We start from the raw sequence: 19,506 nt of genomic DNA on the forward strand, positions 1-19,506 counted from the left end.
CCAACAATACACCTCCTCCAGGAGGCATTAATTCCCAAATCTCCATCAGCTGGGAACCTAGCATTCAGAACATCTAAGTTTAGGGGGACACCTGAATCAAAACAAACCACCACAAACTCCTATTCTGATGGTACATAAAGTTGAACTTCCATGTCTAAAAGTACCTTAGATTATTAGAAAACCCAAGCATCAAATCAACTCAGGATGCAAAATCACCAAATTATAATACAAGAAAAAGTAATCAAGAAAATACAATCCCACAAAAAAGTATAGATCCATCAGATATGGCCCACAAGGAGACTGTTTTAGATGAAATGTCTGACTAAGATTTCAAAAACCTGATTTTATCTATACTCAAAGAAATCAAAGAAGGAAACAAGGGAATTAAAGAAGAAAATAAGCTCCTGAAGGAATTCCAAGAGAACACAGGAAGCCAGCTTAATGAAATAAGGTGGTCATTACAAGACATGAGTAATGAAATAGAAATAGTGAAGAAAAACCAGATAGAAATTCTAGCACTGAAAAACACAGTGAAATAAAAAAAACTCTGTGGAAAGTCTCACCAGTAGAATGGATGAAGGAGAGAACAGGATATCTAAACTAGAAGACCAGGTGGCAGATCTAATACAGTCCAACAAAGAGAAAGACAAGTTAATTGGAAGGTATGGATGAGAATTTCAAGATATTCAGGACACTATGAAAAGATTAAACATAAGAATTCAGGGTAGAGACTGGAGAGATGCCTTAGTGGTTAACTGCTTTCCTGTGAAGCCTAAGGACCCTGGTTTGAGGCTTGATTCCCCAGGACCCACATAAGCCAGATGCACAAGGTTGTGCATGCATCTGGAGTTTGTTTGCAGTGGCTAGAGGCTCTGGTGTGCCCATTCTCTCTATCTGCCTCCTTCTTTCTCTTTGTCACTCTCAAGTAAATAAAAATAAAGAAAAAAAATTTTTGAAAAAGAATTCAGGGTATAGAAGAAGGAGAAGAATTTCAATCCAGAAGCTTAGTAGGCATTTTACAAGATTTAAAACAACCAGGGCAAACATCAAACTCTGTAGCTTCAAGTCCAGCAACTCTAGCCAGTGACAAATCTTCAAGTCCGATAATTCTAACCAGCAACAAGTCTCTGGTGTTCCAATTCCGCCCCTCCAGCTAGGCTACTCACAGTACTGGGAAACTTCATCAGGGCCGGCAGCTCCTTGGCAGCCATCTCATGGTCCCAGCATCTCCACTGAACATCTGCGTTGAATATATGTGCTGGTATTCATTGAATGTACATATTGTTTAGTTAAATTTTAGAATTTTCCTGTGTTTTATTCCACCCAGCCTAAATGAAAACTCTAATAGAAAAACTAAAAGCCTATAGTCACTTTGTGTTTACTGTGAGATACTAAAGAGCCACACCTAGCACCTTAAGCTCCTACCCTGAAGATATTTAACACCAAATTGATTGATACATCTAATAATAATGCAGATAGTTAGGAAATCCTAGCAATAAATTAATCCAAGATGTTAAAATCTTTACATTATAATACAATAAACACAAAAGGTCCAGACACTATAAATCCACCAAAAAAGTATAATTCCTTCAGAAATGATGTCCAGTGAGACTGACTGAAAGGAAATGCCTGAAAGATTTCAAAAGAATGATTAAAATGTGCTCAAAGAAATTAAAGAGGAAGTCAACGGAATCAAAAAAGACACAGGAAGCCAATTTAATGAAATAAGGAGGTCAATACAAGACATGAATAAGGAAATAAAAATTATAAAGAAAAACCACATATACTCTGTGTGTGTGTGTGTCTCTCTCTCAAATAAATAAATAGGGCTGTTGAGATGGCTTAGCAGTTAGGCGCTTGCCTGTGAAGCCTAAGGACCCTAGTTTGAGGCTCAATTCCCCAGGACCCACGTTAGCCAGATGCACAAGGGGGCGCACGCGTCTGGAATTCATTTGCAGTGGCTGGAAGCCCTGGCATGCCCATTCTCTCTCATGCTCTCTGCCTCTCTCTCTCTCTGTTGCTCTCAAATAAATAAAAATAAACAAAAAAATTAATAAATAAATAATATATTTTTTAAATGGGACTGAAGAGATGCCTTAGCAGTTAAGGAATTTTCCTGAAAATCCAAAGGACCCAGTTCAATTCCCCAGTACCCATGTAGGCTAGATGCAAAAGGTGACATATGCATCTGGAGTTCATTTACAATGGCTCAAGGCTCTGGTGTGCTCTCTCCAACCCCCTCTTTCTATCTCTCTACTTCTCAACTAAATAAAATATATTTTAAAAAAAAAAAAAAAAAAGACTTCTGGTTAAGATGGCGGCGTAGGTACCACACCAAAGCAGCCTAGGGGGGAAAAAGACCAAAAAAACTCAGCAAAATACACACTTTCACTAAAAATGAGGTGTATAGGAAATTGAAGTGGCAGCAGAGAAGTAGAAGAGTTCCAGAGCACCCAGAGCCTGCACAGGCGGGAAAAGCGGCTCTGGCAGCTCCGCCAACTGCCGCGGCGCACCAGAAAGCCGCCAGACTTAGCTCCAGCCGCAGGAAAAGCCAGGTGCGGGAGCTTTCCCTCACACCGCACTCTCCGCAGCTCAGGAAACGTGAGGGGAGAGCAGCAGTGAGCAACAGAGGAGCAGACCGCGAGGTAGAAGCACACGTGGAGCAGCGAGACAACCAGAGCAGCCGCGGCTCCCTCCCCTCCTCCACCACCTGAGCCCAGCTCCTGCAAACAGAGCAGCGGCCCAGGACCCGGCCACGCCAACTTGGGCTGACAGCAGGACCCAAGCAGGAGCAGAGTTCGGCAGCAACATCAGCGGCTCCAGCACCAGTAACAGCGGCCCCAGCAGCAGCAGACCCAGGAGTGGCAGCAGCAGCAGACTTGGCAGCAGCAGCTTCAGGGGGAGCAGCGGCAGTGGACACAGCAGCAGCAGCTTCAGCAGCAGTGGTGGCTCCAGCAGTGGCAGCTACAGCAGCATCAGAGGCAGCAGCAGCGGTGGGTCCAGCAGCAACAACTTCAGCAGCAGTGGCTACAAACTCAGCAGGGGCAGCTTGAGCAGCAGCAGTTCCAGCAGCAGGGGTGCTGATCTGCAGGGCCACACTTGCCAGGCTCGGTTTGCCCCGCAGGAAAAGCAAGTGCCCAGCTCCAGAACTCAGAACAGCAGCCCAACGACCCAGGCAGCAACTTGACTGAGATCAAAATCATCCAAGGTAACTGGGATTGCACCAGGGAAGGGTCTCACTTGGTCGCAAGCTGACTTGGATCCCTCAAAAGACCAGAAATCTTAACCTCTATGTTGCTAGAGGATCTGGTTGTTATAATAACTACTCTGGCATACATACTCAGGGCTGTTTTTGATTGAATGTGTACAGTGTTTAGTTAAATTTTAGAATCTACCTGTATTTTATTCCACTCAGCCTGCTTGAATACTCCCATAGCAGGGAAACTCAACCCCTAGGAACACCTTTGTAGATACTCTGAGAGTCTTAAGAACCACACCTAACACCTTAAGGTCCTACCCTGAAAATATATAACATCAAATCAATTGATACAGCTAAGATAACACAGCTGGCTAGAAAATCCAAGCATTAACTTAATCCAAGATGCAAAAATATATACATTATAACACAAGAAACACTAAAAAGCAAGACGATATAAATACACCTAAAAGTATTAATGCATCAGAAATGTCCTCCAGTGAGAAAGAGTTAGAGGAAATGCCTGAGAAAGAGTTCAAAAGAATGATTATAAATATGTTCAAAGAGGTCAAAGAACACATCAAAACAATCAAAGAGGAAATCAAAGGAATCAAAGAAGATGCAGGACACCAATTTAATGAAATAAAGAAGGCAATACAAGACATAAATAAAGAAATAGAAATAATAAAGAAAAACCAGTCAGAATTACTAGCAATGAAGAGCACAGTTAATGAAATAAAAAACTCTGTAGAAAATCTCACCAGTAGGATGGATGAGGGAGAGGACAGAATATCTAAGCTAGAAGACCAGGTGGCAGACCTAATACAGTCCAACAAAGAGAAAGACAAACTTATAGAAAAGTATGAGTGGGAATTTCAAGATATTCGGGACACTATGAAAAGATTCAATATAAGAATTCAGGGCATAGTAGAAGGAGAAGAACTCCACTCCAGAGGCATAATAGGCGTCTTCAACAAAATCATAGAAGAAAATTCCCCCAAATTGGGAAAGAGGTGCCAATGCAGATACAGGAAGCCTTTAGAACCCCGGCCAGACAAAACCCAGAAAGAACTTCTCCTCACCATATTATAATCAAACTTCCAAACACACACACCAAAGAAAAAATATTGAAAGCAGTTAGAGAGAAAAATCAAGTTACCTACAAAAGCAAGCCCATCAGGATTACAGCAGATTATTCAATACAAACTTTTAAAGCCAGAAGAGCTTGGAGTGATATATTCCAAGTTCTGAAAGATAACAACTGTCAACCAAGGTTACTTTATCCTGCAAAGTTATCCATTCAAATAGATGGAGAAATAAAGTCATTCCATAACAAAAGCAGGTTAAAGGAGTATTTGAAGACAAAACCAGCTCTACAGAAAATACTTGATAGAATCCTCCATGCTGAAGAAAAGGAAAAGCACACATATAAAGAACCTAGAAAAAACAAGCAATACTCAAATACTAGTTAACAGAAGAGAGCACAGGTAGAACCAGAAACACACACACACACAAAAAAAATGGCAAACATAAATACACACCTTTCAATAATATCTCTTAATATAAATGGCCTCAATGCCCCAACAAAAAGACATAGATTTGCAGACTGGGTTAAAAAGAAGGATCCTACAATTTGTTGTCTCCAAGAAACTCACCTTTCTACAAAGGATAGACATTATCTTAGGGTGAAAGGTTGGAAGGCGGTGTTTCAAGCAAATGGGTCTAGAAAACAAGCAGGGGTTGCTATCCTAATATCAGACAGGGTAGACTTTAGTCCGACGTTAGTCAAGAAAGATAAGGAAGGTCACTTTATATTGATTAAGGGCACACTTCAACAGGAGGACATTACAATCCTAAACATATATGCACCTAACATGGGGGCTCCCAAATTCGTCAAACAAACACTATTAGAACTAAGGTCACAGATTACACCAAACACAGTGGTGGTGGGTGACTTTAACACCCCACTCTCATCAATTGACAGGTCATCCCGGGAAAAAATAAACAGAGAGGTATCTGGACTAAATGAGGTCATAGAAGGAATGGACTTAACAGATATATACAGGACATTTCATCCAAAGGCTGCAGAATATACATTCTTTTCAGCAGCACATGGAACATTCTCTAAAATAGACCATATATTAGGACACAAACAAATCTTAACAAATTCAGGAAAACTGAAATAATTCCTTGCATTCTATCTGACCACAATGGAATTAAACTACAAATCAGTAGCAAGAAAGGCTATAGAGCATACACAATATCATGGAAACTAAACAATACACGACTAAATGATGAATGGGTCAATGAAGAAATCACAAAGGAAATCAAAAATTTATAGAGTCAAATGATAATGAGAACACAACATACCAAAATCTCTGGGACACAATGAAGGCAGTTCTAAGAGGTAAATTTATAGCCTTAAGTGCCTATATTAAGAAATTATAAAGGTCGCAAGTAAACGACCTAATGCTTCACCTTAAAGCCTTGGAAAAAGAAGAACAAGGCAAACCAAAAATCAGTAGACGGGAAGAAATAATAAAGATCAGGGCAGAAATTAATGAAATAGAAACAAAAAGAACAATCCAAAGAATTAATGAAACAAAGAGTTGGTTCTTTTAAAGGATAAACAAGATTGATAAACCCTTAGCAAATCTGACCAAAAGAAAGAGAGAAGAGACACAAATTAATAAAATCAGAGATGAACAAGGTAACATCACAACAGATTCCAGAGAAATCCAAAAAATCATAGGGACATACTATAAAAGCATATACTCCACAAAGTATGAAAATCTGAAGGAAATGGATGATTTCCTTGATCTATATAACCTACCTAAATTAAATCAAAATGAGATTAATCACTTAAATAGACCTATAACAAACATGGAGATCCAAACAGTTATCAATAATCTCCCAACTAAAAAAAGCCCAGGCCCGGATGGATTCACTGCTGAATTTTACCAGACATTTAAGGAAGAGCTAACACCATTGCTTCTTAAGCTTTTCCAGAAAATAGAAAAAGAAGGAATTCTACCAAACTCCTTCTATGAGGCCAGCATCACCCTGATACCAAAACCAGGCAAAGATAGAACAAAAAAAGAAAATTACAGACCAATCTCCCTCATGAACATAGATGCAAAAATTCTCAACAAAATATTGGCAAACAGAATACAAGAGTATATCAAAAAGATCATTCACCCTGACCAAGTAGGCTTTATCCCAGAGATGCAGGAATGGTTCAGCATATGCAAATCTATAAATGTAATATGTTACATAAACGGGTTGAAGGACAAAAATCACATGATCATCTCATTAGACGCAGAGAAAGCAATTGACAAAATCCAACATCCCTTCATGATAAAAGTCCTACAGAGACTGGGAATAGAAGGAACATATCTCAATATAATAAAGGCTATTTATGACAAGCCTACAGCCAACATATTACTAAATGGGGAAAAACTGGAAGCTTTTCCACTAAAATCAGGAACAAGACAAGGGTGTCCACTGTCCCCACTTTTATTTAATATAGTTTTGGAAGTCTTAGCCATAGCAATAAGGCAAGAGACACACATAAAAGGGATACAAATTGGAAAGGAAGAGATCAAGTTATCATTATTTGCAGATGACATGATTCTATACATAAAGGACCCTAAAGACTCTACTAGCAAGCTGTTAGAGCTGATCAAAACCTACAGCAATGTAGCAGGATACAAAATAAATACACAGAAATCAGTAGTCTTCATATATGCTAACAACAAACACACAGAAGATGAAATCAGAGAATCACTCCCATTCACAATTGCATCAAAAAAAAATAAAGTACCTTGGAATAAACCTAACCAAGGAAGTAAAGAAGCTCTACAATGAGAACTTTAAAACACTCAAGCGACAAATTGCAGAAGACACTAGAAAGTGGAGAAACATCCCTTGTTCCTGGATTGGAAGAATCAATATTGTGAAAATGGCAATATTACCTAAAGCAATCTACACATTTAATGCAATCCCTATCAAAATTCCAAAGGCTTTCTTCATGAAAATAGAAAAAAACAATCCAAAAATTCATTTGGAATCACAAAAAACCTCGAATATCTAAAATAATACTGAGCAACAAAAAAGAGGCTGGTGGTATCACCATACCTGATTTTAACCTATACTACAGAGCCATAGTAGCAAAAACAGCATGGTACTGGCACAAAAACAGACATGTAGATCAGTGGAACAGAATAGAGGACCCAGATGTAAGCCCAAGTAGCTATAGCCACCTGATATTCGATAAAAATGCCAAAAATACTCATTGGAGAAGAGACAGCCTCTTCAGCAAATGGTGTTTTGAAAACTGGATATATATCTGCAGAAGGATGAAAATAGATTCTTCTCTCTTGCCATGCACAAGAATTAAGTCCAAATGGATTAAAGACCTTAACATCAGACCGGAAACTTGGAAACTGCTAGAGGAAAAAGTAGGGGAAACCCTTCAACATATTGGTCTTGGCAAAGACTTTCTGAATACAACCCCAATTGCTCAGGCAATAAAACCACAGATTAATCACTGGGACCTAATGAAATTACAAAGATTTTTCACTGCAAAGGACACAGTGAAAAAAGCAAAGAGGCAACCTAGACAATGGGAAAAAATCTTCTCCAGCTATATATCTGATAGAGGATTAATATCTAGGATATACAAAGAACTCAAAAAGTTAAATAGTAAGGAATCAAACAAGCCAATCAAAAAATGGGCTATGGAGCTAAATAGAGAGTTCTCAAAGGAAGAAATACAAATGGCATATAAGCATCTAAAAAAATGTTCTACGTCACTAGTCATCAGGGAAATGCAGATTAAAACTACATTGAGATTCCACCTCACTCCTGTCAGATTGGCCACCATCATGAAAACAAATGATCATAAATGTTGGCGGGGATGTGGAAAAAAAGGAACCCTTCTGCACTGCTGGTGGGAATGCAATCTGGTCCAGCCATTGTGGAAAACAGTGTGGAGGTTCCTAAAACAGCTAGAGATTGATCTACCATATGACCCAGCTATAGCACTCCTAGGCATATATCCAAAGGACTCATCTCATTTCCTTAGAAGTACGTGCTCAACCATGTTTATTGCTGCTCAATTTATAATAGCTGGGAAATGGAAGCAGCCTAGAAGTCCCTCAACAGATGAGTGGATAATGAAGATGTGGCACATTTATACAATGGAGTTCTACTCAGCGGTAAAGAAAAATGAAGTTATGAAATTTGCAGAAAAATGGATGGACCTGGAAAGTATTATACTAAGTGAGGTAACCCAGGGCCAGAAAGCCAAGCGCCACATGTTCTCTCTCATATGTGGATCCTATCTACAGATGACTGGGCTTCTGCGTGAGAATGAAAATACTTAGTAGCAGAGGCCAGTAAGTTAAAAAGGAGACATAAAGGGTAGAGAAAGGAAGGAAGGAGGATACTTAATAGGTTGATATTGTATATATGTAATTATAATGATTGTAATGGGGAGGTAATATGATGGAGAATGGAATTTCAAATGGGAAAGTGTGGGGGTGGGGAGGGAGGGAATTACCATGGGATATATTTTATAATCATGGAAAATGTTAATAAAAATTTCTAAAAAAAAGAAACGAAAAGAAAGGGGCTGAAGGGATGGCTTAGTGGTTAAGGCATTTGCCTGCAAAGCCAAAGGCACAGGTTTGATTCACCAGGACTCACATAGGCCAGATGCACAAGGGGTTGCACATGGCTGGAGTTCATCTGCAGTGGCTGGAGGCCCTGGCACCCCCATAACTATCTGTAAAATATATAAATAAATAAATATAAAATTAAAAGAAAGAAAAGCCAATAAGAAATATTAGCAATGAAAAATATAGTCAAATAAAAAACTCTGTGGAAAATCTCACCAGTAGAATGGAAAAAGGAGGGAACAGAACATCTAAACTAGGATACCAGGTGGCAGATCTATTACAGTTCAACAAAGAGAAAGACAAACTAATAGAAAGGTATGAATGGGTTCAAGATATTCAGGACACTGTGAAGAGATCAAGCATAAGAATTCAGGGTATAATAGAAAGAAAAGGATTTCATCCCAAAGACATAGTAGGCATTTTCAACAAAATCATAGGAGAAAATTTCCCCAAAACTGGGAAGGAAATGCCACTGCAGATACAGGAAGCCTTTACAACACCAAACAGACAAAACCTGGAAAGAACCTCTCCTTGCCATATTATAATTAAACTACCAAATATACAAACCAAAGAAAATATATTGAAAGCCATTAAAGGATGTGGGAAAAGAGGGAATCCTTCTATACTGTTCGTGGGAATGCAATCTGGTCCAGCCATTGTGGAAATAAGTGTGGAGGTTCCTAAGACAGCAAAACATAGATCTACCATATGACCCAGCTATAGCACTCCTAGGCATATATCCTAAGGACTCATCCCATTTCCTTAGAAGTACATGCTCAGCCATGTTTGTTGCCACTCAATTCATAATATCTGGGAAATGGAACTAGCCTAGATGTCCCTCAACTGATGACTGGATAATGAAGATATGGCACATTTATGCAATGGAGTTCCACTCAGTAGTAAAGAAAAATGAAGTTATGAAATTTGCAGGAAAATGGATGGATCTGGAAAGGATTATGCCAAGTGATTACCCAGGCCCAGAAAGCCAAACATTTCATGTTCTCTCTCATATATGGGTCCTAGCTACAGATGTCTGGACTTCTGTGTGAGTAGGAAGAAAACTCACTAGCAAAGGCCAGTAAGCTAGAAAAGAGATATAAAGATAAGTGAAAGGAGGGGTACTTAATAGGATGGTATTGTATACATGTAAGTAGAATAATAGATTAACAGGGGAGTGAAAAGGCCCAAAGTAGGGTCAGAGGTTAGAAATTGAATAAAGGAAAGGTGGAGGGAGGGCTAATCAAAATCTAAGAGGATGCAAATAAATCATATTGAATCCTCTGGTTTGGGACAATGGAACACTCAGGAGCCATAGATCATTGTTGGAAAATTTTCAGTGCCAGGGATGGGATACCTCCAGTGAATTGTTGACCAGGGAGGTCCCTGATGCCCCCAAAACATTATAGGCCATTTCCAAGGCCCTTGGTTTCCCACCAGGAATAGATGGTAAGACTCTATTGCATACTTGGGCTGCAAGGTCACTGAGAAATCCTGCTGGAACTGAGCTGATAACCTCATCCATGTAGACCAGCTAACAGGAAGCTGGAAGAAGCCATTCTACATGTAGTTCAATGGGAGAAAGAGATACCACAAGTGAAGATACTCAACAACGGACACTGCAAGCCTTATAATGGCCAGCCAGGCATAATGAGCCAACGAGTACAATAGTGGCACATCTGTCATGGGGGAAACCAACTGCCCTCCAATTGGACTGGAGGCCTGCTCCATGGGAGGGAATACATCCCTAATACTGAAAACTTAAAACAGGGGTAGCCATGAGCCCTAGGTGTGTAATATCTGCTGATGTCTGGATAAATGTATATACTATGCTTATCAAACTGCCTAGTAAGCACTTCTCTTAATATTTATACCCTTATATTAACGCTACTCTCACTTTGGGTAGAGAATCTTCTCTTTTCAGATGGCAGTGACCTTGGGATGACTCAGAAGGTAACATAGTGCTGGAAAGAAGTAATGGGAGTACTGACTAACATCTCAATCACACCTTCCAAGGCTCAGGGTCTAATGCAGAAGAGGTGGCAGAAAGAATGTAAGAGCCAAAGGAAGGGTAGGACTCCTTACAAAGTGTTCCCTCCAGACATAAAATGGCCTGGATACCCATGACCTCATAGTGCCTGACACTACCTACAGAAGACCATCATAAGAGGAAGAAAAGATCATGACATCAAAATAAAAGAGAGACTGATTGAAATGGGGAGGGGATATGATGGAGAATGGAGTTTCAAAGGGGAAAGTGGGGAGAGGGAGGGTATTACCATGGGATATTTTTTATAACCATGGAAAATGTTAATAAAAATTGAGAGAAAAAAATTAAAAATAAAACAAAATAAAAATCATATGGAAACTTACTTTTTTGGACTATGGAACACTCAGGAGCCATAAATTGTTGTTAGAAAATTTTCAGTGCCAGGGATTGGATACCTTCCAGTGAGTTGTTGGCCAGGGAGGTCCCTGATGCCCCCCAAACATTATAGGGCATTGCTGAGGCCCTTTGTTTCCCACCAAGACTCCACATACTTGGGGTGCAAGGCCACTGAGAAATCCTGCTGGAAATTAGCTGATAACCTCTTCCATGTAGACCGGCTGACAGAAAGCTAGAAGAAGCCACCCTGCATGCAATTCAATGGGAAAAAGAGAAAACACCAGTGAAGAAACTCAACAGTGGACACTGCAAGCCTTATATTTGGCCAGCCAGGCCAAATGAGCCAATGGGTGCAATAGTGACATGTCTGTCATGGTGCAAACCAACTTCCCTCCAATTGGACTGGAGGCCCACTCCATGGGGGGAAACACATCCCTGATACTGAAAACTTAAAACAGGGGTAGTCTCGAGCCCTAGGGGTGTAACATCTGCTGATGTCTGGATAAGTGTATATACTATGCTTATCAAACTGCCCAGTAAGCACTTCTCTTAATATTTATACCCTTATATTAATGCTACTCTCACTTTGGGTAGAGAATCTTCTCTTTTCAGATGGCAGTGACTTTGGGATGACTCAGAAGGTATCATGGTGCTGGAAAGAAGTGACAGGAGGGCTGGAGAGATGGCTTAGTGGTTAAGCGCTTGCCTGTGAAGCCTAAGGACCCCGGTTCGAGGCTTGGTTCCCCAGGTCCCACGTTAGCCAGATGCACAAGGGGGCGCACGCGTCTGGAGTTCGTTTGCAGTGGCTGGAAGCCCTGGCGCACCCATTCTCTCTCTCTCCCTCTATCTGTCTCTCTCTCTGTGTCTGTCACTCTCAAATAAATAAATAAATGAAAAATATTTTAAAAAAAAAGAAGTGACAGGAGTGCTCAGTACTGCAATATCTCTATCACACCTTTCAAGGCTCAGGGCCTATTGTGAAATAAGTGGCATAAAGAATGTAAGAACCAAAGGAAGGGTAGGACTCCTTACAACGTGCTCCCTCCAGACACAAAATGACCTGTATATCCATAACCTCACAGTGCCTGATACTACCTACACAAGACCATCCGAATAGGAAGAAAAGATGATGACTTCAAAATAAGAGACTGATTGAGAGAGAAAGAGATATGATGGAGAATGGAGCTTTAAAGGGGAAAGTAGGTGAAGGGAGGGTATTACCATGGGATTTTTTTTTAAATTTATTTATTTATTTGAGAGCGACAGACACAGAGAGAAAGACAGATAGAGGGGGAGAGAGAGAATGGGCGCGCCAGGGCTTCCAGCCTCTGCAAACGAACTCCAGACGCGTGCGCCCCCTTGTGCATCTGGCTAACATGGGACCTGGGGAACCGAGCCTCGAACCGGGGTCCTTAGGCTTCACAGGCAAGCGCTTAACCGCTAAACCATCTCTCCAGCCCGGGATATTTTTTATAATCATGGAAGTTGTTAATAATAAAATAAATAAAATAAAAATTTGAAAAAGCAGGATCTGCTGAGCGTGATGGTGCACACCTTTAATCCCAGCACTCAGGAGGCAGAGGTAGGAGGATCACCATGAGTTCAAGGCCAGCCTGAGACTACATAGTGGATTCCAGGTCAGCCAGAGCTAGAGTGAGACCCTACCTTGAAAAGCAAAAATAAATAAATAAATAAATAAGTAAATAAGCAGTATACTTCAATTTGCCTAAAAACAAATTCACCTTCCTACAAAGGATGGACACTCACTATCTTAGGGTGAAAGATTGAAAAATGGTGTTTCAAGCAAATGGGCCTAGAAAACAAGCAGGGGTCACTATCCTCATATTGGACAGGGTAGGCTTCAGACAAACATTAGTTAGGAAAAATAAGGAAGGTCACTTTATATTGATTAAAGACACACTCTAACAGGGGGACATTACAATTCTTAACATATATACACCTAACATGGAGGCTCCCAACTTCATCAAACAAATGCTATTAGAACTAAGATCACAGATAACACCAAACAGTTATAGTTGGTGACTTCAACACCCTATTCTCATCAATTGACAGGTCATCCCAGCAAAAAATAAACAAATCATCTAGAATAATTGAGGTCATAGAAGAAATGAACCTAACAGATATATACAGGACATTTCATCCAAAATGCTGCAGAATACACATTCTTCTCAGAATTTCAGTATTTTCAGAAGCACATGGAATATTCTCTAAAATAGACCATATATTAGGACACAAAGCAAATCTTAAGAAATACAGGAAAATTGAAATAATTCCTTGCACCCTATCTGATCACAATGGGATCAACCTACAAATCAATAGCAAGAAAAGCTATAGAGCATACACAAAATCATGGAACCTAAACAATACACTACTAAGTGATGAATGAACCAATGAAGAAATCAAAAAGGATATCAAAAAATTCATAGACTCATCCAGGCATGGTAGCACACACCTTTAATCCCAGCATTTGGGGGCAGAGGTAGGAAGATTGCTGTGAGGTCAAGGCCACCCTGACACTACATGGTGAATTCCAGGTCAGCCTGAACCAAAATGATAATGAGAACATAGCATACCGAAACCTTTGGGACACAATGAAGGTAGTCCTAAAAGGGAAATTTATAGCTTTACGTGCCTATTCTAAGAAATTAGAAAGGCCACAACTAAACAAGTTAATGCTTCACCTTGGAAAAAGAACAAGGCAAATCAAAAATCAGTAGAAAGGAAGAAATAATAAAGATTAGGGCAGAAATTAACAAATCAGAAACCAAAAAATAAAAAATAAAAAAATCCAAAGGCTCAATGGTTGGTTCTTTGAAAGGGTAAGCAAGATTAATAAACCCTTAGCAAATTTGACCAGCAGAAATTGAAAGGAGACACAAATTAATAAAATTAGAGATGAAAAAAGCACCATCACAACAGATACCAGACAAATTTTAAAAAACTTAGGAACATACTATAAGAACATATACTCCACTAAGCCTGAAAACCTGAAAGAAATGGGTGATTTCCTTCATTCATATAACCTACCAGAATTAAATCAAGATGAGAATAACTGATTTCTGGTTAAGATGGCAGCATAGGAACCATGGCAAAGTAGCCTAGCAGAGAAAAAGAAGGAAAAAAAAACAGCAAAATACATTCTTCTACTACAAAGTGAGGTATATAAGCAATTATCAACTGCAGCAGAGAAGTAGAAGAGATTCAGAGCATCTAGAGCCCACAGAAGCAGGCAGAAATGGCTTCAGCAGTGGTGGAACCAGGTCCACGTAGCCACAGATGTAAGGCTCGGCCTGAGTCACAGGAAGAACCGGGTGAGGAGATTCTCCACTCACCCCAGCCTCCTCGCAAACTCAAGAAACATGAAGGAGCCAGGCATGGTGGAACATGCCTTTAATCCCAGCACTCAGGAGGCAGAGGTACAAGGATGGCCATGAGTTCGAGGCCACCCTGAGACTACATAGTGAACTCCAGGTCAACATGAGCTAGAGCGAGACCCTATCTCGGACACTCAGAAGCCATAAATTGTTACTAGAAAACTTTTAGTGCCAAGGTTGGGATACCTTCCAGTGAGTTGTTGACTAGGAAGGTCCCTGATGCCCCCAAAACATTATAGGCCATTGCTGAGGCCCTTTGTTGTCCACCAGGAATAAATGGTAAGACACTGTTGCTGAAGACTCCACATTCTTGGGTTGCAAGGTCACTTAGAAATCCTGCTGGAACTGAGCTGAAAACCTCCTCCAAGTATACCAGCTAACAGAAAGCTGAAAAAGCCACACTCCATGCATTTCAATGGGAGAGAAAGAAATCACCAGTTAAGATACTCAACAGTGAACACTGCAAGCCTTATATTTTGCCAGCCGGGCCAAATGAGCCAACAGGTGCAATAGTGGCATGTGTGTTATGGGGGAAACCAACTGCCTCTAGTGTGACTGGAGGCCCACTCCATGGGAGGGAACACATCCCTGATACTGAAAACCTACAACAAGGGTAGTCATAAGCCTTAGGGATGTAACGTCTGCTGTTGTCTGGCTAAATGTATGTACTGTGCTCACCAAACTGCCCAGTAAACACTTCTCTTAATGTTCATACCCATATATTAATGCTACTCTCACTTTTGGTTAGAGAACCTTCTCTTTCAGATGGCAGTGACCTGTGACTCAGAAGGCACCATGGTGCTGAGAAGTGACAGAGGAGTGCTCAGTACTGCAATATTTCTATCACAGCTTCCAAGGCTCAGGGTATATTGTGGAAGAGGTGGCAGAAAGAATGTAAGAGCCAAAGGAAGGGTAGGACTCCTTATGACATGCTCCCCCCAGAGATAAAATGGCATTGATATCCATGACCTCACAGTGCCTGATACTACCTACACAAGACCATCATAATAAGAGGAAAAGATGCTGACACCAAAATAAAACAGAGACTGATTGAGAGGGGTGGGACATGAAGGAGAGTGGAGTTTCAAAGGGTCAGTGAGGGGAGGGAGGGAATTACCATGAGATATTGTTTAAAATCTTGGAAGTTGTCAATTTAAAAAATAATAATAAATTTAAATTTTTAAGCAAAAGAGAAAGAAACATGAAGGGAGGACAACAGAAACCAGTAGAGTGGCTAGTGAGGAAGAGGACCATGAGGACCAGCGGGGGAACTCCAGCCACCATCCACAGCCTCCCCTCCCCCACCACTAGCACCAGAAAGCACCTGCCAGCAAGCACCAGAGATCTGGGGAAGGGAGCTCACCTACACAGCACCTGGCCCAGGCAATCAGAACAGTGACCCAGCAACTCAGACACGTTTCTGAGCCCACGCACAGCAAAGAGAGATCCAAGCAGGAGCACAGCATAATTAAGACCAAAACCATCCCAAAAGGTAACTGGGATTACAGCAGGTCAGTACCCACTGAATAAGCCTGGTATATAGGTTTGAATCAGAAGTGCTAATTACATCTTCCATGTCAGGGTAAATTATGTTAAATCTGATGGACGGTTAAATTTGCCATTCTTAAATAAGCTATATATTGGGGCTGTAATTTGTTGCTTCCTGATTTATAGTGCCTTTGTTTCCTCTTCTGTCATTCATTAGGGAAGGGTCTCACTTGGTCACAAGCTGACTTAGAGCCATCTACACACCACTAATCTTAGCCTCCCAGTTAACAGGATTAAGGGTGCAGGGCAAAAGACATTTTAGGGACTGTGACTTTGTTAGAAGATCTGGTTGTCATAATGCCTACTCTCTTTTTTTGTTGTTGTTTGTTTGTTTGTTTGTTTGTTTGTTTGTTTGTTTTTCGAGGTAGGGTCTCACTCTGGTCCAGGCTGACCTGGAATTAACTCTGTAGTCTCAGGGTGGCCTTGAACTCACGGCAATCCTCCTACCTCTGCCTCCCGAGTGCTGGGATTAAAGGCCTGAGCCACCAAGCCCAGAATCATAATACCTACTCTTTTTTTTCTCTCTATTTCTTTTATTTATTTTTATTTTTTCTAAATTTTAATTAACATTTCCCATGATTATAAAAAGTATCCCATTATAATACCCTCCCTCCCACCCCACCCCCAAATTTCCCCTTTGAAATTCCATTCTCCATCATATATCCTCCCCATCTCAATCACTCTCTCTTTTATTTTGATGTCATGATCTTTTCCACCTCTTATGATGGTCTTGTGTAGGTAGTGTCAGGCACTATGAGGTCATGGATATCCAGGCCATTTTATGTCTGGAGGGAGCATGTTGTAAGGAGTCCTACCCTTCCCTTTGCTCTGACATTCTTTCCGCCCCCTCTTCTGCATTAGATCCTGAGCCTTGGAAGGTGTGATTGACATGTTACTCAGTACTCCAGTCACTGCTTTCCAGCACTATGATACCTTCTGAGTCATCCCAAAGTCACTGCCATCTAAAAAGAGAAGATTCTTCACCAAAAGTGAGAGTATCATTAATATCAGGGTATAAATATTAAGAGAACTGCTTACTGGATAGTTTGATAAGCATAATATATACATTTATCCAGATGTTACACCCCTAAGGCTCATGACTACCCCTGTTTTAAGTTTTCAGTATCAGGGATGTGTTTCCCTCCATGGAGCGGGCCTCCAGTCCAATTGGAGGGTGCTGGGAGCTATGAACCAAACCTCTGCCATGTTGACAGAAACCTCCATATAGCAAGTTAAGTTTCTATTTCCTCATCTAATGATCTATTACCAGAAATGAAGAAGCCGTTATGCCTGGATGATAGCCTCTCCTGGTGCTGCCAGTAATTGATGAAGAAACAAAGAAATTGCATTTACACAGTAACCCTGTGATGATCTCTGGCCTGATTATGACTCCTTCCCCCTACAACCCTATAAAAACCTATGTGTAAAAATAATCTTCGAGGGCGCTGCCCGCTGCCGGTCCCAGCTCGGCTCGGCTGGTTCGGCTCCGCACGGCCAGCCATGCGGGGGGGGGGCGGGGGGGGTGTGGGTGGAGGACTACGAGGTGCTGCATCGCATCGGCCCGGGTTCCTACGGCCGCTTCCGGAAGATCCGGAGGAGGAGCGACGGCAAGATACTAGTTTGGAAAGAGCTAGACTATGGCTCCATGACAGAAGCTGAGAAGCAGATGCTCCTCTCTGAAGTCAATCTGCTTCGTGAATTGAAACATCCAAACATCGTCCGTTACTATGATCGAATCATAGATCGGACCAACACTACCCTGTACATTGTAATGGAATATTGTGAAGGAGGGGACCTGGCAAGTGTAATTACAAAGGGGACCAAGGACAGACAATACTTAGATGAAGAGTTTGTTCTTCGAGTGATGACTAGGTTGACTCTGGCCCTGAAAGAGTGTCACAGGCGAAGTGACGGTGGTCATACTGTGCTGCATCGGGATCTGAAACCAGCCAACGTCTTCCTGGATGGCAAGCAGAACGTCAAGCTTGGAGACTTTGGGCTAGCTAGAATATTAAACCATGATACAAGTTTTGCCAAAACTTTTGTTGGCACACCTTATTACATGTCTCCTGAACAAATGAACCGCATGTCCTACAATGAGAAGTCAGACATCTGGTCCCTGGGCTGCCTGCTCTATGAGCTCTGTGCATTGATGCCTCCATTTACAGCTTTTAACCAAAAAGAATTAGCTGGGAAAATCAGAGAAGGCAGATTCAGACGAATTCCATACCGATATTCTGATGAATTGAATGACATTATTACAAGGATGTTAAGTTTAAAGGATTACCAGCGACCTTCCGTTGAAGAGATTCTTGAGAATCCTTTGATAGCAGATTTGGTTGCAGAAGAGCAAAGAAGAATCCTGAGAGGAGGGGCCGCCGCTCAGGAGAGCCTTCGAAGCTGCAGGACTCCAGCACGGTGCTGAGTGAGCTGAAGCTGATGGAGATCCGGCTGCAGGAGCGGGAGTGGGCCCTCCAAGCACGGGAGGAGAGCCTGGAGAAGAAGGAGCGTGAACTCTGTGTCCAAGAGAGACTGGCCGAGGACAAGCTGGCCCGAGCCAAGAGTCTGGTGAGGAGCTGCGGCCTGCAGAAGGAGCAGCGCTTGCTGTCTCTGGCAAGTGGTCCAGGGCTATTTAATCTCCCATCCTCCTTGATCAAAAAGAAAGTTTATTTCGGCAGGGAGAGTAAAGAGAACTTGCAGAGAGAGAATTACGAGAGTCAGCTCTCCTCCAAATCCAAGTGCAAGGACCTGAAGAAGAGGCTGCATGCTGCGCAGCTGCGGGCTCAAGCCTTGTCGGATATGGAAAAGAACTATCAGCTGAAGAGCAGACAAATCCTGGGCATGCGCTAGGCCTGCAGAAACGCAGAGCCGCTGCCCGCTGCTGTGGCGTTGCGCTGCTGCAGCTTCACGCGTGCTTCTGTGAGCTGCGCCTTTTCTTCAGTAAGTGTCCTGCTGGAGCTGTTTTCACTGTTTTTCAGCAGCAGGTGCATGAGATGGTTGCATATTCATTTCTTTTTTTTCTGTGAACCCTTTATAGAAAGAATGATCCTTTCCTAGTTGACTAGCCTGTGTGATTACTACTGGGAATATGAGATAGGGCAGTTTAGACCTTGAGGGAAAATAATGCTAGAAAGAGATGATATACCCAAGAGCCCTGCAAAGTTTTATGTGAGTGAGTGGTGTGCGTGCAGCTGTCTGTCTGGTGTTAACCCAAAGCTATGAGCAGCAGGAGGAGGCAGTGCACGCCAGCACCGAGCATCCCTGGCTGGGGCACACACACACCTTTCTCAAGAGCATCGTGAC

At 41.6% G+C, this 19,506-nt stretch overlaps 1 protein-coding gene across 1 annotated transcript in view; it reads left to right on the top strand.

The window, feature by feature from the left end:
• The window catches only part of LOC123454057 (serine/threonine-protein kinase Nek2-like), a 49,128-nt gene extending 30,075 nt beyond the window's left edge, over positions 1-19,053 (top strand). Inside the window, 2 exon segments of the mRNA XM_045132137.1 lie at positions 17,645-18,557; positions 18,560-19,053. Coding sequence (XP_044988072.1) covers positions 17,645-18,557; positions 18,560-19,053 — 1,407 coding nt within the window.
• The last annotated feature ends 453 nt before the right edge of the window (positions 19,054-19,506 follow it).

The sequence above is a fragment of the Jaculus jaculus genome, chromosome 13 (assembly GCF_020740685.1).
Source record: "Jaculus jaculus isolate mJacJac1 chromosome 13, mJacJac1.mat.Y.cur, whole genome shotgun sequence".
Classification (NCBI taxonomy): domain Eukaryota; kingdom Metazoa; phylum Chordata; class Mammalia; order Rodentia; family Dipodidae; genus Jaculus; species Jaculus jaculus.